The sequence below is a fragment of the Lissotriton vulgaris genome, chromosome 7 (assembly GCF_964263255.1).
Source record: "Lissotriton vulgaris chromosome 7, aLisVul1.2, whole genome shotgun sequence".
NCBI lineage: Eukaryota > Metazoa > Chordata > Amphibia > Caudata > Salamandridae > Lissotriton > Lissotriton vulgaris.
The window spans coordinates 217,150,609-217,175,785 of NC_141695.1; the positions used below are offsets into that span (position 1 = coordinate 217,150,609).

At 46.9% G+C, this 25,177-nt stretch overlaps 1 protein-coding gene across 2 annotated transcripts in view; it reads right to left on the bottom strand.

Moving 5' to 3' along the window:
• U2AF1L4 (U2 small nuclear RNA auxiliary factor 1 like 4) overlaps positions 1-25,177 on the bottom strand; it is a 71,531-nt gene that overhangs the window by 42,477 nt on the left and 3,877 nt on the right. For both annotated transcript variants that reach the window (XM_086929981.1, XM_086929982.1), the window contains exons 2-3: positions 15,849-15,936; positions 2,009-2,075 (exon numbers count right to left, since the gene is read on the bottom strand). In XM_086929981.1, the coding sequence (XP_086786107.1) occupies positions 2,009-2,075; positions 15,849-15,936 (155 nt within the window). The remainder of the gene's footprint in view (positions 1-2,008; positions 2,076-15,848; positions 15,937-25,177) is intronic.

The following is a 25,177-nucleotide window of genomic DNA, read 5'->3' on the forward strand; positions in this document are numbered from 1 at the left end:
CACTGGAGTGTCTGATTCCCCTTTCACCTTTTACTCCACCACCAATTTATTTTATTTATTTTGAAAGTTTTATATAGCGCGAACAAGATCTTCGCAGATATCAGAGCGCTTTACAGAGGAGAGGAGCAGATATACACAGATACATCTATAGTATTAAAAGTACAGTAAAGTGATATCATAAACAATCAAATAAGTCAATTTCAAAGTCAAACAAAAATACAGAGGGTTCGAACAAGTAGTACAGATGAGCACTGAGTCTTTGAAGTTGATCCCCAGTAGTGGTTCAAGTGTATCTAGCCATGAGGATCGCTTTTACTTCTTTCTTGAAAAGTATGGTAGAGGGGATGAGCCTGGTTTCAGGGGGGAGTGAGTTCCAAATCCTGGGAGCCATTCCTGAGAAAGAGCGTTTATAGGTTTTTTCTTTGCGGAATCTTTTAGGCTTTAGCAAAAGATTGTTTGTGCCTCTAGTGTTTCTGGAGCCTCCAGAAATCGCCAGCTTCTGAGCGAGGTATCTAGGTGAGCTCAGGTGGACAGCCTTGTGCGTCAAACAAGCGATTTTCAGGTGTATTCTGGCTTCAAAAGGCAGCCAGTTCAGGGATTCAGTTCCTACTGCCTCCTATTGTATTCCATTCAGCTTGCTGCCTAGTCGGCGCTTAATTTGTATAAGAATATGTGTTGGGGCCGAAAGGTTTTGTTCAGAAGCACCTCATGCCTTTTTAATCCACCAGAAATTCCTGCTCTCTCATTTTTGCAAATTCCTTGTTATCCCTGCTTTCTCCCTATCTTCTAGGTCATCCTCATTTCCGCCTTTTGTGTTTTTTTCTCTTGCTATGGATCAAAGTTTGTTTAAGAGAAATAACTGCCTATAGGCCCCACCTGCAACTTCCGGCTCAAACCAGCACTGGTCTATTGATCCTTCGCTCACTCGCTTCCTATATAGTTTGCCAACTTTCCAAGTTCAGGCGTCAGTCTGTACCAGCATCCAAAGTGTCCCTTATTTAGTTTTGTGTATAATCTTCTCCTCTTTGTCTTTCCCCTTCCTTAGAGAAACCCCATACTCTTCTGTACTCCACACATCCCAGGGATCATTTTGCATCTCCTAACCACGCACAGCACCTCACAAGCTAGCAGTCGTCTGAATACATGACAGACATCACAGGTCAAAAAACTCCCAACTGCTTTTTATAGGAGATGAAAGAGAACGTTTTAAAAAGCTTCACTTTCATGGGAACATGTACAAAAGGATTTTAAATTCAGCAAGCAAAATCTTGCTGACTGATATCAAATCCAAAGCAGCTTGAAGCGCCATTTACAAGGGACATGGTAACAGCTCATTTTATGAGTGTAATTACGTACAGATCTAGGAGGCAACTTAATTTTCACCAAGCAGTTTGTGTTGTAGGAAAGCTGCAGTTCTTGGTCTTTACACTTCTTAGCAACATAACGACTACTACAACAAGGGGAAGATGCAGTCTTCCACATATTCAGATGTGATGTAACAGAAGGCTTGTGGGTGGCAAAGAGTTGACAGAGGTTGCGTACTGCAGAAGCTGCACTCTTGGTCCACAAGACTATGTTTGGCACACAGATGCCCCAATTTTTGGTACTCAAACCATCGCTTTCCATGCACGCATCAGCAGTGCGTCTAGAACCAGGTTGCAAAAATAATCTTTTCTCTGAACAGAGCTAATTAAATGCTCAACATGAGCAGATACCTCTTGTGTGAACACTGTCATAGAACCGGAGCAACAACCAAAGAAAGGATTCCAACACGATCTTAAAATGTCCAAAAGTACAGGTTGGAGGGGTTCTTGGTTGCTTATCTAATACTTACAGCTTAATCGCCATCTGTTGAGTTTTAAGGGACGTGGGTGCATGTTAGTGTGTGTACAGACAGGCATGGCGGGCAAGGTTGTCACTCGAAACAGCACAGCCCACCTACGATGACCTCTGGCTGCACCTGAGGAAACAAGGGAGGGAAGACATGAAATTCCCTCCAGATACTTACAGTGGGAACCATCAGCTGTTTGGGCTGTATTCTGAGGGTTACGATACAGGTTCAGCAATACAATAGTCTGAAAAATCAAAAACATGTATTACTTTGTGCAGTGAGTAGATTAACAGCTCCTGAAGTAATCTACTTATTTAAAAAAAGTATCACAGCCTGGATTACAGATCCTAGTGAGAACAAAGGCAAGCAAATGAAAGGGAGAAACAGTGATAGAGTACACACAGAAAAGATGAACGAGTGTTCATGGTGTGGAGATGAACAGAAAGGAAACTAAATTGTTACATGGTTACTTTAAAGAACTCGAGAAGCATTGTAAATGTAACAAGACCCCAATAATAAGAATGGGGACCGAATTCTAGGGAAAGGCACAGTATGGCAATGCATCTTTTTGTATAGTCATCACAAACGTTTTGAACTGATTATGCTAACCAGACCTCAGTGCTAGTGTTCTGACCATACAACATGCATGTTTCATTGGCTTAAACTCAATTTGCATAAGTTAACTTACTTGTAAATCCCTAGTATATGGTTCTCCGGGTACCTAGGGCCTGTAGGATGGAGGGTCATCCCAGGGACTACAGCACTGAAGGGCAAATTGGAAACAATTGGGAGAGAGGCTGCTCTATTGTTTACGCAGTCAGGTTGGCACTAGGCACAGAGACAAGTTGTCAAATCGTTTTTCAGGGGGCGTGTAGCCCCCCCCTCGGTAGCCACAACTCTGGGTTGGGCTAGGGAGCTCTGCGTGCCAAGAAAGGGGTTCTGCCTTCTTGAGGGTAGTCAGAATACAGTCTTCTGGGATAGCTAGCTGCCACACTTCACAGGAAGTTGTCATCAGGCAGGAGGAAAACTGGAAGCCGATTGACTGGTGACACCACCTACCGTGAAGGTCATTTTTGTGCATTAAAAAAATGGCACCCAGATCACCCTGGACACGAGAAGAGGACCAAAGGAGGGCCGTCCGGCTTCACCAAGGATGCAGCATAGAGGCTGCTTGGACGTGAACTGGCGGCTAGCCAAGGAAGAGTCTTGCTCGTGGAGAAGCCATCACTATGTCCTACCAAAGCAAGAGACTCCACGGGTCATTTGGCCAACCACCTGTTCGCAGTCCTGGACCACAATAGTTAAAGAAGCCTGCTGGGGCGAGCTGGTAGCCCAGATTCCTGGATCACCGCTCCTCAGCACCATGCAGCCCAGAACAGACCCCCCAGGATATAGCGGCTTTTGTTAAAATGCCGCGCGATTTCTACAAAAGTGCCGATTTCGCGGGCACTTTTGTAAAAATCGCTGCATTTTTTCAAAAGTGCCGATTTCGCGGCAAACCGCGAAATCGCGATATCCTGGAGGGTCTGCTTTGTGAGGCAAGGCAGGGGTCGACGTCCCTCGAAGTCCTCTTGATTTGGGTAGAAGTCCAGTTGCCTTGTACTGCGGTTCCAGCATTTTTCCACTTTTGGCAGTGATTTGTGGTCAACCTAGCTGCACGCAGTCTCTCCTGGGTCCAGTAGATTTACGGGCAAATTTGTGAGCATTGGTTTAGTCTTCTGGCAGACCCCCCAGGATATAGCGGCATGGATTAGCAAATTTAGCGGCACAAAAATTGAAATTTAGCGGCACAAATATGGAAATTTAGCGGCAATTATGCGGCATTTTATGTGCATCCATCCATTTGCAGGGGGACCCATTATTTTGCATTATGCCACTGGGTCACGATGATCCAGTGTAGAACTACAGTACTGGATAGAAATCACTCCAGGCTTCCTGCAGTGCGAGCACCCGGTGTTGCCCAGCACTGAAACGCAGTGATGCCTGCCATCACAGCACCCATTCATAACAACCAACACAGAGCAGCAGAGCTATCTACCACAGACCTCCAGTTATCCCGCTTCAGGTACGATTAGTTGATCCTGTTCCCTGTTCTTTGTCGTCTCTGCATCCTGTTGCTTTATCTGAATTTTGTTACTTGTGTTGGTTGCATTATTGGTCCTTGCAAAACTCGAAGTGCCGGAACACAAAGATAAAAGTCAAGCCTAGATAAACAATTTCTATCTGCCATGGCACACTTTCGGCTCTGTCACATGTTGGACACACACACTTCGCAGTGGTGCTTTCAGGGCTTCCAGCTGGAACCTTCCCGGCCGTTTGTGTATTGAAGCCAGACAGCAGATACACAGGCCGCAGTGGGGCGTCCCACTCTAGACATGCCCCGAGGTGGCACTGCAGAGGGCGAAGACCTTGGTAATGGGCCGCATTCTGCCCTTGCAGGAGGGCGGATCGCACCTTGGCATGACAATGGCTTGCTGTTTTATTATTCAGTGTTTGTCATGCATTCGTGCGCCCTCCTAAGGACCCCCACCTCTTTGGGCTGCAAAAAGCGCCACCTTTTATCTGGGGACGCCCATTCATTAGGAGGACGCTCGTTAACTCGTTAACACATGGCTGTAGAGGCTTTTGGTCTGGTCTGCTGCTAGTTTTATGCCCGAGTCCAGTGAATTTAAGTCACTTAACTCCATGTGTTCCCATGCCGTCTTAGCATCTATAAAGTAAATGCGTTTCTAAAGCTTGCTGTGCATGGACTCTCTGTGCTGCAGCATCTCTTTCTCAGCTGCCTTGTAAACAAACTGCGACTACTGACAGACAGCTGGGTGCGCTTAAAGTGTGACGGGCCTCCCCGCCCGGGGGGAGGGGGGGCTCAGAGCTCCCTGCTGAGCCGCAGGAGGCTTTTCAGTCCACCGGTAACTGAATTCAACAAAGCGCTGGCACCAGTGATGTCCTTTGTGGGAAGCTCAGTCTTTTCTAATGGATTAGTCACAATGTAAATGCTCCCATATTCTCAAAGCCTGTGTACCAAGGAAATGCCCAGAAGACTCCTATCGACCACACAGTATCTTAGAGCATCTTCAGCATTCTGAATCCCTTGCATCAGCACCACTTCATTGAAGTCCATGGCAATGATTCACTGACACGGCAATTGAAAACTGCTTTTCTTGGAGAGGTTGTAGTTTCTGTGGACCTTGCTGGTTCCATTAACTGGATGCCTGTGAAGTTGGTCGCCTAAAGTTACTGCATTGATACTTAAAAACTTTTTGCAGGAAAAACTATGGTAAGTGACAAATTTGTGGAGTCTGCCAATGCTTGTTCGTGGTCAATCAAAAGGAGTAGGCTCACTATATCGTGTGGACCCCGGCGTAGAACTAAGTTCGTTCCACGCACTTTTGAGTGCCTTTATTGCTTTTGAAGTGAATCTGTAATTATGTGCATTGTGGCTCCTTGAGCGCTTTAAAGTCTCATGTTCAGTCTATATCCGCTTCGCTGCTGATGACGAGCTCAGCTCGTCATCAGCCACGGTAGTCGTGTGCGGATGACGAGATGAGCTCGTCATGTAACGCAGCTTTTCGTAAATTGCCGCACACAGCGGGAAAAGCCGCCGCAGCGATGCCGTTAAAAAGATAAGTTTTTCTATAACTGCTTGTGGTGTCCGTTTGTAGTGTCTTTCCTGTGTTATTGTGAATGGTCATAAATGCTTCACACACTGTGAAAGTCTAACAAAAACAGATACCATTCCTATCCCGTGGACAGACCACAAACTAATCAGTTCCACTTTAGAAATTAAAGAGGACACAGGAAGACCTATGGAAAATATCAAACAAACAACATATCTAGAATGGTCTAAGTTGGATAACCAGACATTCACTGATATACTGCAATCATCATACCCTGCACTTCAAGAAAACTGTAATACAGCCTGCAAACAATTTAATGAATGGCTGGAGAATGCAGTAGAGCAAACAGTCCCACGAAAAAAAGCCACTCTAAAAAGAAAAACCCCCTCACAGCCATGGTTCTCGGAAGCACTAAGAACCCAGAAACAGACATGTAGAAGAGCGGAAAAAAAGTGGAGAACTAACTATGACACCCATCTTAAACAAGAATACAAAGCTACCTTAGCATGTTATAAAAAACTAATTATAACGGAAAAAAGTAAATACTTTATCCATAAAATCAATGAGTCAAAAAACTCAAGCAAAACCCTATTCGACACTGTAAAAAAATTATCAAAATTCGAGAACAACAACTCAGAAACACTATCCTCAGACTTCTGTAACGTGTTAGGAGAATTTTTTGTCAGCAAAGTATCACTAGTATATGACTCCTTTAAAAATCATAGCACTGAAATACCCATAAAGGATAATTCACAGACAACAATCCCAGTGAGCAAGGACCCAGATCCTACCACCTTTTTCTAATTTACTCCCCCGACAGCGGAACAGATCCAAAAAGAGATCCACACCATCAACTCAGGCAGCCCAATGGACCCATGTCCATCCAAAATAATGCATATTTGCTCCGAACAACTGAGTATAGTATTAGAAAAACTTTTTTCCCAAATCATTAAAACCAACATCTTTCCCGATGATTGGAAAAGGATATCGATCAGGCCACTTTTAAAAAAGCCCAACCTGGACTGCGAAAGCCCGAACAACTATAGGCCAATAGCTAGGATCCCTTTTGCCGCCAAAATTCTAGAAAAACTATTAAATAAACAACTATCCCGATACTTACTGGACGGCAACTGGTTGGACCATTCGCAGTTCGGTTTCCGTGAAGGGCACGGAACAGAAACCGCCCTTATTACAGCGGTGGATGAACTTAGACAAGTACTGGACAACGGATCGAAGGCCGCCTTGATATTACTTGATCTATCGGCGGCCTTCGATACGGTTAGCCATGAGATCCTCATAACACGCCTGAAAACAGCACAATTGCATGAATCAGCATGTGCACTCATCGCCTCCTATCTAGAGAACAGAACTTTCTCAATAGAATCAGGAGAGGCAAAATCTAATCAATTCAACCAACCATGTGGAGTCCCGCAGGGCTCCTCGATTAGCCCCACTCTTTTTAACTTATATGTCACCCCCCTTGCATAACTAATAAGGAACTGTGGATTCACCCCAATATCCTACGCTGACGACACCCAAATTGTGGTGTCAATAAATGAAGACGTAGAGAACACAGCAGAAAAATTTCAAATCTGCATGACACAAATCAGCCAATGGATGAGAATAAATTGCCTAAAACTAAACGGGGACAAAAGTGAGGTCATGATCCTAGGAGGGGACAAAAAAATATGGTCCCATTCATGGTGGCCAAAAGAACTAGGAGGATGTCCTGAACCAACAGAAAAGGTAAAAAATCTGGGAATCACTCTAGACACTAATCTCTCCTTTGACGCCCAAGCGAATAAACTGGCATCATCACTGTGGTACATTCTAAAAATGATCAAGAAAATCCTACCCTACCTACCACTTGACTCACGAAAGACAGTGGTGACAGCATTAGCCTTGTCCAGACTGGACTACGGGAACGGCCTATATGCTGGAGCCAGGAAGAAAATCCTAATCAAACTCCAACGTCTGCAGAATACAGCAGCCAGGCTGATATTAGGGATACCAAAATTTGAAAGAATCAGCCATAAACTTAGAGACCTACACTGGCTACCAATCGAAAAAAGGATACAATTCAAAACACTGTGCTTAGCATATAAAGCAACCAATGGAATTGGATCCCAATTTTTAAAAACCCATTTAAAACTATATGAGCCAAATAGACCTCTCAGATCTGGCCAAAAGAAAACAATCGCGGTACCAAGATTCAAGAGAGCAAACTGGGGCGGAAGAAGCTTCCTGGTACACACAGCGAGAATCTGGAACCAACTACCGCTAGATATAAAAACCAGTCCATCACTGAAATCATTCAGAAAGCAAGTTAAAACGTGGCTGTTCTCAGCATATCCCTAAATCAACATCTTCAAGAGTCAGAGCTGAATCACAGCGCCAAGACGCCTATGGGCAATCGCGCGCTTTACAAATGCATAAATCAAAATCAAATCAAACTGCCTCTGAGATAGGCCAGTCTACTCGTGCTACGTTACCACAGGGTTGAGCAAGGGTTATCAAAGGGGGTAGCCCACTTACTCTGACTTAGGAAGAAGGATCCCTATTTGGGCCTCGGCGCCAGCTGCTGCCAACTAGAGATTCCCATTTCTAACAAGGTGGAAAAGCATAACCAATTATCCTGGACCACCTCATCCATAGTGTGCTGCACTTTGACTGTGGGTTTGGGAACCTGGAGGGGAAGTTTGGGCATCTGGCGTGGTCTGCTGTGGGAAAACCCAGCGCCAGAAGTAGGATGATGACTTGAGGGTGGAACTCCCACTCATGGACTTATTGGCGCCTCCTGCTGAGATAACATAGCATGTGTATATGTAAAACGCATGTTCACCCCCGATAGGGCATCTTGGATTTGAACAGAAGTTTGTTACCCACATCAATGGTGCTCATTTTATCGACCTCAGAAACGATGAGAGGTTGAGTGGACCCGCCTGGATTTGAACCTGTGACCATGAGGTAAAAAACAGGTCCCTGCAGTGGATGCATTAGTCCACCAAGCCACCAGATCCAGATCTGCAAAGTTGTTGTCTACTACCGGGAGGTACTCTCCCAACAAGTTTATGTTGTATTGGTGGGCCCTAAATAATCAACAAAGACCACCTGAAACAGACATACAATACATATTCCGATGGTGTTGGAATACACTCAGTGTGTTAAAATACCCCTCACACACCAAAAGGGCCCTTGGTGTCATGCTTCATCATCGGGGTCTTCCCGCCCCCGCTGCGGGACGGGGCAGTGCTGCGACAAGCGGCTACGCCGGAGCACCTTTTAATTGTGAGTACTATGTGAGTGATAATGGAGTGAGTGTCAGTGAGGTCAGAAGTGATGAACAGTGAAATTAAAGTTAAAAAATACCTGGCCTGGTGTTTAGAAAAAATTATTTAATAGGCACTGGCTGGTATCGTTAAAAGGGGTGAGGCGGAGTGCAAGATCGGGTTACTAGTCTTGCTCTCCTGTGTGGGTCAACATGTTTCGGGGCGACATGCCCCTTCGTCAGGACCGGGAAGTATAGATCCCCCTGTCACTCACTAATGCGCTCCCACAGATAGAGAGTGTTGTGTTTGATCAATGTGTATAAATAATTTAAATACACGTGAAAGAAGCTCGGTCAGTAATACTGATGATGTAAGCTTATTGAATGATGAGACATCACTCACATAGTACTCACAATTAAAAGGTGCTCCGGCGTAGCCGCTTGTCGCAGCACTGCCCCGTCCCGCAGCGGGGGCAGTGCTTTGTTGATTTGTTGATTATTTAGACGTTCATAAGAGGAGGATTAGCCCACCGCGGTGCCTTGTTGCACCACCTCTTCACTCCCTTTGTTGATATTTTTGGTATTGGTGGGCCCACCTCCAGATGTTCTGGGCTAGCTGAGGGGATCTGGTGCACCCCTGCTTTTGCAGATAATACATGGCAGTCTGTTGTAAGTTTTGTAATGTTCTGCTAGGAGGGAAAGAACCACTGTTGTTAACCCCAGACAGGCGTTGTGTGGTTTGGGGGAGGGGGAGTTGGTGAGTCAGTGTTTGGTGGAGGTAGCGGCAGAGGGCTTGGTAAAACTATCTTTGCCTCTTCTCTTGGAATTACTGCTCTTATAGTAGCCATTGTAGTATTCACTGGCTGAGGTAGCTGGGTCCTGGAGACGCTGGTAAAAGGTAGAGGTTTCAGGTGAGGTGGTTTTGGATCTCCGCGATAAGAGGAGCGGCAAAAGGAACCGCACTGCGATGGTGTTTGTAACGCCCCCATGGCCTTGCCAATCGCATAACTTTTAGGTCCCCAAGAGTGAGTTACCAAAAAGGTATTCCAAATCAAAGAGAAGAGCCAAGATGTTTTGGTGAACCTCAGGTTTGAAACCAAACACTGAGCCAGGCATGTCTCATAAGGAGGATACTAGAAATTATGCCTCTAGCAGCATCAAGGGCACAGAGAATTGTGGTATTGGAAATAAGCTTCCCATCAGGGGCAATTTGGTATGCCTGTTTTTGTGTTCTTCTGTAAGATATTGGAGGATGTCCTCCATTTTGTCTCAGTGGGCCCTATCGTAGCGGGATAGGAGGCCAATTGAGTTATCAATAGTTGGCAGACAGGGCAGCCATCATCTTACCAAAGGCATCCATCTTTTTACTTTCTTTATCTGGTGGTGGTGCCTAGCCAGATGTTTGAGAGTTGGCCCTCTTACATGCTGTGGCAATTACTAATGAGTCAAGTGGGAGTTGCCCTTTAATATATGTACGTCGCTAGATGATGCTTTATATTTTTTTCATCTTGGGTGTAACGACTCTGAACCCAAGAGGATAGTTCAATACATCAGGTGTGTTTGGCATAGCATGCCTTTAAGAAATGGCAGATATTGTGTTTAGCAATGACTAGAGGAGAGGGTTCCAATTAAGTAATCCTCTGAAGGCTAGGTTTGCAGCTGAACCATGTGGTAGCTCTACCTATTAGTCATGGTAGAGAGTTTAGAGGGGGGGGGGGGGAGGGGGGGAGACAAATCTGGGCCTGTATCTGCAGGTAGCTTCGAGTGATATGAATCCCACAAGTCATCTTGAAAATGGAATGGAAAATTAATCTTCAGGTGTTGGTGAAAGGCTGAAGCGGCAGGGCATGTGGCCATGTCCACCATCTTCCTGTGCTTTGGTGGTATTGGCAGTTCCAAATCTTGAAATGACAATGGTATTTTGGCTTGTTGTGCCCAAGTGAGGAGGTCTCGCAATGATACGACCAGTGTCAGGGTATATCATGATATGCTTCTGGTCTTGAGTCTATCTCCTCTCGTAGCCTCTGAGTAAGTTCAAAAGTATGTGCATGCTTGTTGAATTATTTTGGCTCAGATGTGGAAGTCTTCAAAGCCGGTATCTTTGGTGCGGAGGGTTTTGGGTCAGAACTGGCATTTCGGAGCCAAGGTGGAGTGGAGTTTCAAGGGTTCGACTCGACTCAGATGAAGGAGGAGACAGCTGGGAAACATGTGGCCGGTGCTTTTTTCTTTCTCGACGCAGAGGCGTGTCGTGTCTGAAACAGCTGGTTGGTGCAGTTCTGTCGTGTCTGAAACAGATGGTTGGTGCAGTTCTTGGCACGAAGGCATTAGTGGCCCAACCATAGTTTTTGGTTGATTGGAGGAAGGAAGACAACTCTTTGTTAAGGTCTGGGGTGGAAGCAAAAGACACAGATGGGTCAAAGTACTCACAGGCTGCGCTGGAGTAATGTCCGGCATCTACATCTCAGAACCGAGCTGTCCTTCTAAGAGAAGGTGCCCTAGTTGGCAGCAGATAGTTGGGCTTTTTGTACCTCCTTTTGAACGTCTTTAGAACCGAAGACGTTCAAAGGGAGGTGATCTTGGTGCTGCATTGGGAAACCGCAAGGAGTAAAGCGCTACAGTTGCGCATAATCTTCTTCGACCGAAAAGACTTTAAAGGTAGCTTCTTCGTGTTCAGGGGAGAGGTATAAGTTACACACCTGTTGGAGATCGGTGTGTGGGGTCTTGGCGTGGCAGTGAGGACAGAAGCAGAAGTTCCATCACCTAGTGGACATGGTGTTGAGGGAACGTCAAAGATAAAGACCACCACAAAAGACGAAAGGACGACCGGGGCCGCAGCCAACTCGAGCTGCCCCGAAGTAGAAGTTGATGAACGGATGAGGGAGACAGAACAGCCATGATTGAAAACAATCCCTATTTAAATATTTTGAAAGAATAGGTGACCGTCATCAAACCGGAGCAGAGAAGCACAATGGGCTCAAAGACCATGCGCTTTACCAGCACGAGGAGTCACTATACATTGTAAATCAAAATACTTCCTTTGAAGAAAAACAACACCCACACATCCAAGCCTAACACTAGATGATGGCATTATAATAATGTGTATCTACAGCTACACATTCCTCGAGCATTCTTTATCTCCAGAACCTCCAGTGGTTCTATTTCATTTTGAGGTCATAAATTAAACAAAAATCTAGACTTTTTATAAATGGGGGTCTCATTTCTCGAGTGTCTTATTTCTTCAATTATTTTGGTGCTCTTCAAATACTTTACACTTGTTCCTGTGTGTAAGCCTGACCGCTCAGACCCACTGTTATCCAGGATTGAGCTACGGGTTTAAAAAATAAAAACCGACTTGTCCTAAAGGGGGTGGTAGTGTATTAAACAGTAAGGTCACAATCACATCATATAATGCACCTCATTTCAAAACAGGCACCAACTATGAATCTCTGTTTAGAACAGCATTTGGACTTAATATTTAGAAAACAAAATTTCTGGGCATTTTCTTCTAGTACTAAATAGAGAACCACAAGCGCTGAATGACAGAGTATGGCACCTGTGAAATAAGGTGAAGACAATAAATATCACGGATAGGTTCACTTTGAAAAGAATTTCAAGACAAGGCACGCTTGGTGATGCAGTGCTTAAGACTAGAGCTTGAAACCACATGGGAACTGAACTGTACAGAAGGGCGCTTTGCGTGCAGTGAAATAACATGTATGGGGAGATCAATGACAGACCATGGAGATTATATTCAAGGATTGGGGACTACTGGTGAAAGTAATCAAAGTGGTGATACCCATGACCAACACACTGAAGAGACTCAGATCTAGAGCAGTGCATCATGTAGAGTGAAAGGTAAATCCCAAAGGACACCACTGGGAAAAGCTTCCCAAGATAAGAAAGTGCGTTGCATGGCAGGAACAACTGAGAAAACGTTTACAGTTCAAGTTCCGATTCAAGGGGAGGACAACATTGATGAAGGGTTGAATTTAAAGGGAGGTGGATAGCAAGTTTCAAGACAATCTACAACTCATAAAATGTTTAGGAGTGCAGTGGAACCCATGGAACAGGGGTAGCAGCAGCCAAAAGTGTGCGCCGTCTGTCAAAAGAGTACATGCATATGACAGCCAAAGCCTCCCTCACAGCCGAATATCGCTTTAGAATTCTGTGGGCTGGATCAGGATTGGCTGAGGTGTCAACAATACTCAAATCACAGGCCGTCTTACACATTGGTGGTACCGCCTATTCCTAGACTCCGCCACGCACTTGTAAAGCCTTTCAATCGGTTGATATTCGACCCGGAAGTTCTAAAATTATACATCCGTTAAAAGTAAAACAGATCAACACACGACGGAATTGTTAAGCTGAAATCACAGGCGGTCGTGTAAGTTGAGGAGAGGTGGTGGCCCCCTAAGTAAATGCGCAGAAATACAGAGTAAATATACGTGTCTGCCCATGCTAGGTGGGTGGTTGAGTGCTCAATTAGGACGGGTAATGAAAACCCCAGTCGAAGAACATTTGCAGATCAGTGTGACTGAATGTTCTTAGACTGAATGAAATAAGAAGCGAGGAAGGGCAAGATTCAAATGCAGTGACCACTTCGGATGATTCTCATAATTTTAATAAATGACTGTTATATTACAATTTTATTGTCCGCTGACGGTAGTATTGTTATAGTAGCCCGATTGATACAGACACTGGGATCCATTCAGAAGATTTTTTGGGGGGTGGCGTGGGTTGAGGTGCTGTAGTATTGACGTTAATTGGCAGAAATGTGTACGGCGGTCAGCATTAAAAAGAACTGATTCCGCATGGATGATATCTGTCGATTTAAAATTAATGTGCTAGTTTGCCGGCATACAGTTAAAATGGTATTAATTTGGTCTCGTTTGAACTCTCAGCTGAATAGGAGTCGGCGGTGGCGTGCGTTTCAGTTTATTTTACATTATATTGGTAAACATGTGAATGTCGGGGTAAAATATTGTTTACACCTTCTCTCAGGATGTTTCACTTAGTACTGCCTAAACGCACTAATTTGCTTTGAGTTGATTAGCTGTCCGATTGCATGTTTACATTGGTTTTGCGTATTTGCGCAAACACTGTACTAGCTTTAAAACTACTTATTGGTGTTAAGATATACTGTAGACGTAATTATGTATTGTAGGGTACAATGATTGATTGCACGTTTTGTCAGGATATATTATTCTACGGGCTGGGCAGGGGAGGGGGCGGAGAGGGGAGAGGTGCGACACGGCAGGCAGGCAGGGGAGGAGAGTAGGAGGAGGAGGGGGGAGGAGAGTAGGGGAGGCACGGCCTAGCGGCAGGTATTCAGGTAGGGAGCTCAACCACATAAATATGTAAGAAGAAGGTTCATGGGGAGAAGTGCATCTAATAGTGTAAATGGCGTCATGCTTAACCGTGATTCTCAGATAGGAAAGGGATATGATCCGTAGTGCAAGCTCGGGTGGAAAATGTGCAGATACACCATATTATGGCTGGAACTGACGGTGTTGATGAAGCTTAACGTGTGCCCAGGAAAAGTGCTTATATAAGAGTCCAGTTAGTAAAAAAGAAGGTGGTGAGTGAATCCGATTGAAAATCGAGTGAAGGGTGCATGGGCATACTATAATCTGCCCGTTGGCAGGTTACAGTATCTGGAAAAGTGCGTAGAACAAAATCCGGTTCATGCGCAAGTTACTCGTGAAGTTAAACCGCGTGTAATGACAAGCGGCTGACTTAAACGAACCAGTCGGTAATGAGAGTATAAAGAATCTTACCGGAAAGTCGCAGTGTAACGAGAGGCTCATGACCATAGCCGTGTTCGGGTAGTTACAACGGATGCACTAAAGTTACCAAAGCCTCTCCTCCTCCCGACCACCGCCGATGAACAATGCAACAATGAAACGAGGCATGACATACCAGTTGCCAGGGACTGCGACAGGTGCGGGATTACTACAATATGACACCAATATTGGCGCAAAGCTCTCTCAGGAAGCTGTTAAAACAGATATTTGGGTGTAAAGCGCCTAAAAGTACAACGATCGCAAGGCTACAAAAAATGCGACACGGCGGGAAGGGGAGGGGGCGGAACGGGGGAGGGGGCGGAGAGGGGAGAGGTGCGACACGGCAGGCAGGCAGGGGAGGAGAGGAGGAGGGGGGAGGAGAGTAGGGGAGGCACGGCCTAGCGGCCGTGCAATCAAGTAGTGAGGGGGCGGAGCTGGGGGAGGCTGTGGAAGAGAGTCGGCAAGGCGACACGGCGGGAGGGGGCGGAGCGGGTAAACAAAGACGGACATGCACGCGCCCGTGACTTTTAAGGTCAATGCGCATGCGCATAAGCTTAATGCGCATGCGCATTGACCTTAAAAGTCACGGGCACTGCAAGGAATCGCCACGATTCCTTGCAGTGTAGATAAAGAGTGGATAACTCGCAATACTCTCGCCTTGCTCGATGCGCATGCGCATCGACAGGCGAGACCTAAAAAGTTCCATGGGATAACAATAGCGGTGATGTCTTCTGTATTAGTGGAGAGCTAGTTGCAGGGGAGGCAATGACTTGTTAAATCTTGTGCATGCGTGGAGACTGAATCTAGGGTAGAAAGCCAACAGGGTAAAATGGGGAAGAATTGAGGGTATGAGCAGCAAGTGCTCCATGATGGGACAATGCTGATTAAGTTCTCTCTCAGAGTATAGCCAGGTGCAGACCAAGCCAGGACTACGGAGATGTTGTGAATAAGTGGAGAGTGATTTCCAGGGGAGAACGACATATAAAGTATTTAGGTATGATTGGCGAGTGAGTTCAAGGACAAGCCACGACTCAAGATATGTTGTGTAGTTAAGTAGGACAAATTTTAGGGCAGCCCATGAAAAATGAAACTTGTATAAATGGTAGGTGAGGCACAGGGCAGCACATCACTGGTAATGAGGGATGAGCAAGGTCCTGGTTTAAACTCTTGGTGGCACGACGAACAAGGATGTATGTATGTAAACGTGTGGGTAATAAGGGGAGAGAAAGTTCAAATACATGACTTATGAAATGCTATGTATGAGTGGAAAACTATAGGTATTAAAAGGGTAAACACTGAAAACGCCACAAGCTGGAGATCAGTGACATTGTTAAGGCATCGCCTTATACCTGACTGAATGTTGGTTTGTTGTGAAGTCGAGAACATCTGTCCCCATGGCGGCAGGCACCGATCTTAAAGTAGAAGGAACAGTTAACCCTGTGGATAAAATAATCAAGAGGGAAAAAACAATTAATCAGACTGATTCTATACACTTTCACCTACCAGATAAGTCATGGGATGGCATTCCAACTTAATTTTCAATTATGGTGCAGCTATTAACCTTTTCGCTTTGCGCTTAGACGTCCATAACTTTTTGGCCAGTCCACATAAGCAATCCAGACCAAATGTATTCCCCCCCACCCCCTGGGGATTCTGAAGGTACCCAGGGTTTGTGTATTCCCCATGATTGGACTGCCAAAACGGGAAGAGTAAACGTGCTCTGGATAAAAAGGTTAGGCTTTTTTTCATATAAATGGCATCAACACACATTTTGGTGTGCTAAAGTCACCATCCCCTCAGATTTTATGAATATGCAGTGTGTGTATCCCCAGGATTGGACAGACAAAACGGGAAGAGTAAACGTGCTCTGGATAAAAGTGTTAGGCTTTTTTTCATAAAAATGGCATCAACACACATTTTGGATTGCGAAAGTCACCATCCCCCAGCTTTCGTGAACATGCATACCTTAACCCCAAAACATTTTTTGCCATAGTTTTGACATTTTTCAAAGAGGTCGCCCATTTCCCTATGTGTTTTGTGCTTTCAACCTACATTTGTTTGTGATGCAAACCAATGCGAAACCAACCCATGAGAGATCCAGGAAAGCTATACATTTCAAAAAAGTAGACAATTACGACTACAGCAAGGGGTCATGTGTATATCCCTCAAGGTTCTCTCAAACAAACTGTTTAAAGAAATATTGAAAACTCGTAGGAAAACACAGCCGTGTGACAATATTTGTCACAATGTCAGATTTAGAAAAGAAAGGTACCATTATGTTCGATAGACCATTTAGTTGTGGGGATACATCGGTTTGTGGATTCTCCAATAACCAGGGGTACCTTAGGCCACCAACTGAGCTGCACCATACAATGGTTGTTTTTAGGTCTCGCCTGTCGATGCGCATGCGCATCGAGCAAGCGAGACTATGGGGGCTTATCCACTCTTTATCCACTGCAAGGAATCGTGGCGATTCCTTGCAGTGCCCGTGACTTTTAAGCTCAATGCGCATGCGCATTGAGCTTAAAAGCGCGTGCACGTCCGTCTTGTTTTACCCGCTCCGCCCCCTCCCCTTCCCGCCGTGTCGCATTTCTCCTCCCCTCTCTTCCCTCCGTCTTGTTTGTTTATTTTACCCGCTCCGCCCCCTCCCCTTCCCGCCGTGTCGCATTTCTCCTCCCCCCTCCCCTCTCTTCCCATCCGTCTTGTTTGTTTATTTTACCCGCTCCGCCCCCTCCCCTGCCCGCCGTGTCGCCGTGTCTCCGATCCTTTCGCTTGAGGAGAAAATAACGGTAATTTACAAGCCAGTGTAATGACGCCACACATATAAACCAACAATTTCGCAAGAAAACGTCCAGCTCAGACTCCTGCAATCATAGAATAGACAACTAAATAGCACGGATCACAGACTCATTGAGGAAGTGGCCAGACCATCCTCAACTTAGTCACCAAACTGCAAACCCTACTCTCCTCCTCCTACTCTCCTCCCCCCTCCCCTTATCTGGCCTTCCCTCCGTCTGTTCCCTCTCCCCGCTCCGCCCCCTCCCCTGCCCTACCCCCCAGCAATTTGGACTTCCACTGCGGCGTCAGGAATGGCAGGCGTTGTTTCGTCTTCCTGTGCCACTCGTGCTGCTATACCGGCCCATCGTCTGTCTCCCTCCTCGCCCCGTCGCTGTATCGCTCGTTACCCACGCTGCGTGGGGAGAAGGGGCAGGAGTTGCTTTTCGGAAACTCCCAGATCTCGCTACTTTTCTGTGGTCTTCGTTTCCGCTTTGGTTGGGAACGTACCTTGCTGGCATACACCTCTTGGGGCACGGATTTCTTTCACCCATACTCTGGGAACGGCCTGCCAGTAGTACTGCTCACCCCATTCAGCAGGCATTTTCCTCCACGGCACACGCAGAGGTGCTGGCGCCGCTCCCGTCAGCCGCGGGCGGCATGCTTTGACTTTCTGCTCTGACCCCCACTGCAGCAAATTCTTTCAGTTCACTGCTGTGCTTGAAAAAAACCTTATCATCACCGGAATGCACATAATAAAATTGGGGCACCTTTTATTATAAGTGTGCACATAGACTTTTTTGTGCTAAGTGCAAATTGCAACTTTTCAATAAATATTTTACTCTGAGTGATAGAAGGGGCTCTGTTAGTAAAAAGCTGTTACGTACTTTAGGATGCAATTTAATCACTTGTTGAGTAACATTTTAAACCCCTCACCCTCCCTCACCCTCACCCACACTCACCCTCACTCACCTTCAACACCTCACCCTCACCCACACTCACCCTCACTCACCTTCAACACCTCACCCTCACTCACCTTCAACACCTCACCCTCACTCACCCTCACCCACACTCACCCTCAACGCCTCACCCACACTCACCCTCAACGCCTCACCCACACTCACCCTCAACGCCTCACCCACACTCACCCTCAACGCCTCACCCACACTCACCCTCAACGCCTCACCCACACTCACCCTCAACACCTCTCACCATCTACCCTCACTCACCCTCAATACCTCACCCTCAACACCTCTCACCCTCTACCCTCACTCACCCTCAATACCTCACCCTCAACACCTCTCACCCTCTACCCTCACTCACCCTCAATACCTCACCCTCAACACCTCTCACCCTCTACCCTCACTCACCCTCAACACCTCTCACCCTCTACCCTCACTCACCCTCAACACCTCTCACCCTCTACCCTCACTCACCCTCAATACCTCACCCTCAACACCTCTCACCCTCTACCCTCACTCACCCTCAACACCTCTCACCCTCTACCCTCAATACCTCACCCTCAATACCTCACCCTCAATACCTCACCCTCACTCACTCACCCTCACTCACTCACCCTCACTCACTCACCCTCACTCACTCACCCTCACTCACCCTCACTCACCCTCACTCACCCTCTACCCTCAATACCTCACCCTCAATACCTCACCCTCAATACCTCACCCTCAATACCTCACCCTCAATACCTCACCCTCAATACCTCACCCTCAATACCTCACCCTCAATACCTCACCCTCAATACCTCACCCTCAATACCTCACCCTCAATACCTCACCCTCAATACCTCACCCTCAATACCTCACCCTCAATACCTCACCCTCAATACCTCACCCTCAATACCTCACCCTCAATACCTCACCCACCCTCACTCACCCTCACTCATCCTCACTCACCCTCACTCATCCTCACTCATCCTCACTCATCCTCACTCATCCTCACTCATCCTCACTCATCCTCACTCATCCTCACTCACCCTCAACCCCTCACTCACCCTCACTCACCCTCACTCACCCTCACTCACCCTCACACAGTGCAATAGGTCTCGGAGCATTTGAGTTAGAGCTTTTAGAAGTGTTTATGGCTTTTTTTTTAATTCTTTAGCATTGGCTACAGGAAACAAAAATGCTAAAGATTTACAAAAAAAAACCATAAACAATTCTAAAAGCACTAACTCTAATGCTGCGAGACCTATTGCATTTCCAATGCTTGTTTCATTACATGCTTAGTATTGGCGAGTTCAAATGTGAAATATGCAGTGAAAAATAGGTGAATGTAACCTATATATTTCTAAATCGGACAAGATATGGAGTTTGGAAGCAGTTATTCGTACATCTGTAAATTCATGGGTACCCAAATGAGCATATGACCAAGTTTTTTTCAAAATGGGCTTTTAGAACCTCTAGTGGGCTTTTCTTGAAGAGGTCTTAAAATAAAGGGCTGGTGGAGGCAGGGGGTGCAAAGAGAGATGGGGCAGCCAGAACATGCAGTTGGCTTGTTCTGAGCTACATGCACTTACATGTTTTTACGTATGCTTTAGTCCAAATTTCCACCTCAGAATAAAAGATGATATGGACAGGGTTGGTGCAATAATCTTCCTCAGCAGCCTCTGATGCCATTGCCCATTCTGATGGTTTAAAGGCTAGATGACATGCTTCCACCGGTTAATCTCCTCAATTTGCACGGCCCAAAATGTTATTTGTATGCAGATGATACCGTGCAAATGTTCTGTCTAACCAGTTAATATTATTTACAGACTATAACTAACTTTCCTCCATCACTGCCAGGGTACAATAAATGACGACCAAATTCCTCAAACTAAATCTACACAAATTTCAAGTGCTTCTCACAAACAGTACACCCCTGACTGGCCCACTTCTACTGGGCCTAACACACATGTTGCATCACTCCTGATGAACACCTTACTCTCAAAAAAGAAGCTAGAGAAATTTCCTGGTCTCGTTTTTCCAGTTTAAATTGCTCTGCAGAGTACTCCCTTGTATTGATGTGTATCATTCTCCTGCAATTTGAGACATGCTTAGATTGCAGCAATAGCACCTACTTAGACACCCACTAAAATACGACACAAACTTTAAATAGGACAAAATGCAGTGCCTAGAATTACCATCGGTACCAGGAAACTCATGCATATTTTCCCCAATTGTGGGAAAACTCAACTGGTTCCCGGAGCAAGAATAAGTAACGTTTAATCCCCCTATTGGACAGAAAGCTTCTTGCTCTCCTTTGCTCGTATTCCTCACCTCCACAAGTGGATCAGCCTCTCTGGGCCTTCTTCAGGTTACCTCTCATTTTAAGGCAAGGGGAATTACTTTTTTAGGTCGAGCCTGGGCAGCGATTGCGCTGATGGAGGGGGAGGCATGCAGTAGTGGAACATGTCTTTGTAGCCCCATTCACTCTCTACCCATATTTCTAATTGACTTGTGTCGTTGTCCTTCCTAAACGCTGGCTTCCGAGTCATTATTAGGCGTGTTAGTCCCTCCTTGATACCGCTTTGTCTGTATTTGTTACCTCCCATAACGACTGGACCATTTACTGGTATTGTTACATGGTCTACTTTATAAGTTGGTGAGTACTATTTTCTTTAATGCTCTTCCCCTACTCCACCCATGACATCGCAGAACTAGTCCGCTTTTTTTTAGGTTTTGACTAGCAAATGCATGCGTACGAAGTACGCATGCGCTAGGAAAAATCTTATGATCTGTGTGTGGAGTCGGGTAACAGCCCCCTCCTCCCATTGGCTAGCTCCATAAATGGAGGCTAGCCATTGGGAGAGGGCTCTGTCCGTCAATGCCGGACCAGATTCGGGGGCGTTCCCGAGAATTTTTGGCTTTTGGCTACGTCAGCCGAAAGCCTGTTCTCGGGAACGCCCCCGAATCTGGTCCGGCATTGAAGGCACCCGGAAGTAGTCCAGGTGAGTGCTTGCTTTTTTTTTTTTGCCCGTTCCCACCCCCTCTCCGTGTCTCCCCGGCCCCGTTCCCGCCCCCCTACTACTGCCTCGCTCTCCGTGTCTCCCCGGCCCCGTTCCCGCCCCCCTACCGCTGCCTCGGCTCCCGTTCCCGCCCCCCTACCGCTGTATGCTCTAGCTGTGCTGCAGTCATTTCAAGGGGATTGTGCCAATCACATTTAGCCAATGTTTATAGTTTATATTGACGCCGGCAGGCAGCCATCCCCAAATGCGTTTTTCAAAAACCGTGATAAGACAGAACAAGCATTGACAACGTGTCTCCCCGGCCCCGCCCCCCTACCGCTGCCTCGCTCTCCGTGTCTCCCCGGCCCCGTTCCCGCCCCCCTACCGCTGCCTCGGCTCCCGTTCCCGCCCCCCTACCGCTGCCTCGCTCTAGCTATGCTGCAGTCATTTCAAGGGGATTGTGCCAATCACATTTAGCCAATGTTTATAGTTTATATTGACGCCGGCAGGCAGCCATCCCCAAATGCGTTTTTCAAAAACCGTGATAAGACAGAACAAGCATTGACAAAGCCATAAGGCTGGCAGCCAACGCCAGATCTATGGGCTCAGACAATTCTTGTTCCATTTGCTCTGAGTTCTGAATGAAGCTCCGGATTAAGTGATGTTGGAGTAGGTTTTCGATGGAGGTGGGGTGAATCTTGCACTCCTGCTGCATATTTCCATAACCCTCCATTTTAACTTAAAGACAATCATTTTAGAACGACTTTCGAGTGGACTTGTTAAAACAGCGACAGTAACCGAATATTTGTGGCTTTTTCTCTTTAGTTTTTTTTTTTTAAGGGTGAGGTACTAAGGGGAGGGTAGCCCCTCCGAATCCCACCTGAGTCCATAATTAGAGGTGTGTGGGTTTGGGGCTGGCAGACTTGTTAAAACAAGGTGCGCTGGGCAGGGAGGCGAGAGGAAGGAAGGAAGGCTCACGATAAACAACCTGAAGAATTTTAATAATGGCAATTAAAGTTTACTTGCCGAATTGTTTGCAGGCTGTCACTGTAACCAAGCCCGCATCAGCCAAGTCCTAACCTGCTGCTCCGGGACAGTATGCCCACTTCTTCCCTCCGTTCTACTCCCGTTCCCTCCGGAACAGGGTTCTATTTATATTTAGAATTATTCATATCGATTGCGATTACCAATATTCATTGAAACACGGCTGATCAAATAGCCTCAACTGAGCAAAATATTTCCTGTTAATCTAATAATGCTGCGTTGGTGTCAGCACGGCTTAAAGCTCAGTATGAGGGCGCTAAGAAGTCCAAAATCGGGCGCAAGCTGATGTTGTCCCCGTTTTACATGTGTTGGTGGTTACAGGTGTTGTCCAAATTGTGCATCGTTCCATATTTTTTTTCCAACTTCAAATTACATGATGCCAGCAGCTGCCCCGGTCTCCTCGTCCTTTGTCGCCGCTGAAGAGGAGGATGCCAGGACCAAGGACCGGGTTTACATTCGGGAATTTCAGCCCTCGGACCAGGAGGTGGCACGCCCCCCTCCCACCAATCCCTGTTAGGTAGTGGAAACTGTCCATGTGAGCTCGGAGCCAAACCATGGTGGACCTGGGCGGCTGCCCCAGGAGACACCTCTGCGATCCCCTGCCGCCCCCCGCCCTGCTCTGCTGGGCCCTGCTGCTGCCCTGCGCCCCGGAGAGCTCCGCGCTGGCAGACTTCTCCGTTAAAACCCTCTCTGCTTCCCAGCCTGTCGTCACCCAGCCTGCCCACTCCCAGCCCGTCCCATTCCAGCCTGCCCTCTCCCAGCCTGTCCCCTCCCAGCCTGCCCTCTCCCAGCCTGCCCTCTCCCAGCCTGCCCTCTCCCAGCCTGCCCTCTCCCAGCCTGCCCTCTCCCAGCCTGCCCTCTCCCAGCCTGCCCTCTCCCAGCCTGCCCTCTCCCAGCCTGCCCTCTCCCAGCCTGCCCTCTCCCAGCCTATTGTCGTGTCCCGGCGGCAGCAGGCAAGAGCGTGCACTGCGTCCCCGAAGTAACAGTCCTAAAGCAAGCAAGAATTACGCCCCCCTCCCACCAATCCCTGTTAGGTAGTGGAACTGTCCAAACTGGGGTGCAGACCGCCCCTCTCACCTTTCGGCCTGGTACCACTGCACCAGCCGCACTACTTCCCTACTGACCGTTCTCCACTTCAGCCCCGTCTAAATTACAATTCCTGCTTGTGACCCTTTTGCCTGCTTGTGCTTGTTTTCGTGACCCTGTTGCCTGCTTGTGCCTCCGTGTGCCCCTGTTGCCTGCGTGTGCCTCCGTGTGCCCCTGTCGCCTGCTTGTGCCTCCGTTTTCGTGCCCGTCGCCTGCTTGTGCCTCCGTTTTCGTGCCCCTGTCGCCTGCTTGTGCCTCCGTGTGCCCCTGTTGCCTGCTTGTGCCTCCGTGTGCCCCTGTTGCCTGCTTGTGCCTCCGTGTGCCCCTGTTGCCTGCTTGTGCCTCCGTGTGCCCCTGTTGCCTGCTTGTGCCTCCGTGTGCCCCTGTTGCCTGCTTGTGCCTCCGTGTGCCCCTGTTGCCTGCTTGTGCCTCCGTGTGCCCCTGTTGCCTGTTTGTGCCTCTGTGTGCCCCTGTTGCCTGCTTGTGCCTCTGTGTGCCCCTGTTGCCTGCTTGTGCTGTGTGGGTGTGTGTGGAAGGCTCTGTGTGGGTGTGTGGAGGGCTCTGTGTGGCTGTGTGTGTGGGGCGCTTTGTGTGACTGTGTGTGGGGGGCTCTGTGTGGCTGTGTGTGTGGGGGGCTCTGTGTGTGTGTCGGGGGCTCTGTGTGGGTGTGTGTGTGGGGGCTCTGTGTGTGTTTGTGTGTGTCATTTGCGAGAGATAAAGCTAGTGGCATTGTAAATGACAATGCCATTTATGTTAAAAAAAACCATAAATAAAAATAATGTCAAGAGCAATGCCAATAGCTCTAACTTTAACAAAGGCAAAACCATTGCATTGTAAATGCTTGTTATTTAAAGTAATGTATTTTACAGCGGGGTCTGCTTTAATTATAGAGGCTACGCTTATTTAATTACCAGAGGGTCGCTTACTGGGACAACCACGCTACAGAAGCGTTTGAAAGTATTTCTCCCCCCCCCCCTCCACTTAGGGTGAAAGCACCATAGGCACGTTCGCGGTAATGTTGGCCACACCCCTTTCTTTCGACGTTGCTCACTGTAACCGCAATATGCAAGCAGCATCTAAAGAAAGGGGGCGCGGCCACCACTAGAGTGCTCTAGCATTTGCGAGTGGGTGAGCTCTCCATATTCCAGGTCCTCTGCGATTGTGGGGGTGTAGTGTTTACAGCTATGTCTGCATATTTCACTGTATGCTACACAATTTTCAGAATTCAACCAAAAAATGGCCAAAGTCGAAATGGAGGAAAGGTTGCTTAGAGGAAACGAATGGCACTCGTGGAACAATGTTGTAGTAGACAGTATGCAAAGGCGCTCTCAATCTTTATTTGCTGTATACAGACATTAAACTGAGATTAAATTGCTGCTAGGGCAATATTAATGGCCCCAGTGGATGGGTTAGAGAAGGACTTTTATCTGCATCATGAAACAATGATTAAATATTTAGATATAATATGAATGGGGGAGAAATAATGAAGCCCTCATGAAAAAATGTTTAATTTGTGCAAATTCATCTTGTTATCTAGGGGTACTGTTCCCGGAGTCCCGGTTGTCGGATTTCTTTAATCACCCTGATTCCTAGCGTGACACGTACATTATACATATACATATACATATGTAAGACACAAGGTTGCTCATGGCGGCTCTCCTAATGGAACGAGTTATTTGTGATGGCCAAGAGTAAACCCAAAATGTATTACTAGTTATAAATTGGGCTCCCCGTTTCCTGTTTTTACTGATAAATACAGACAGAAAGCCATTTATTTTCTTCTCTGTATTTATTTTTATATGTGGATAAAACGGAAATTGGGTTGTT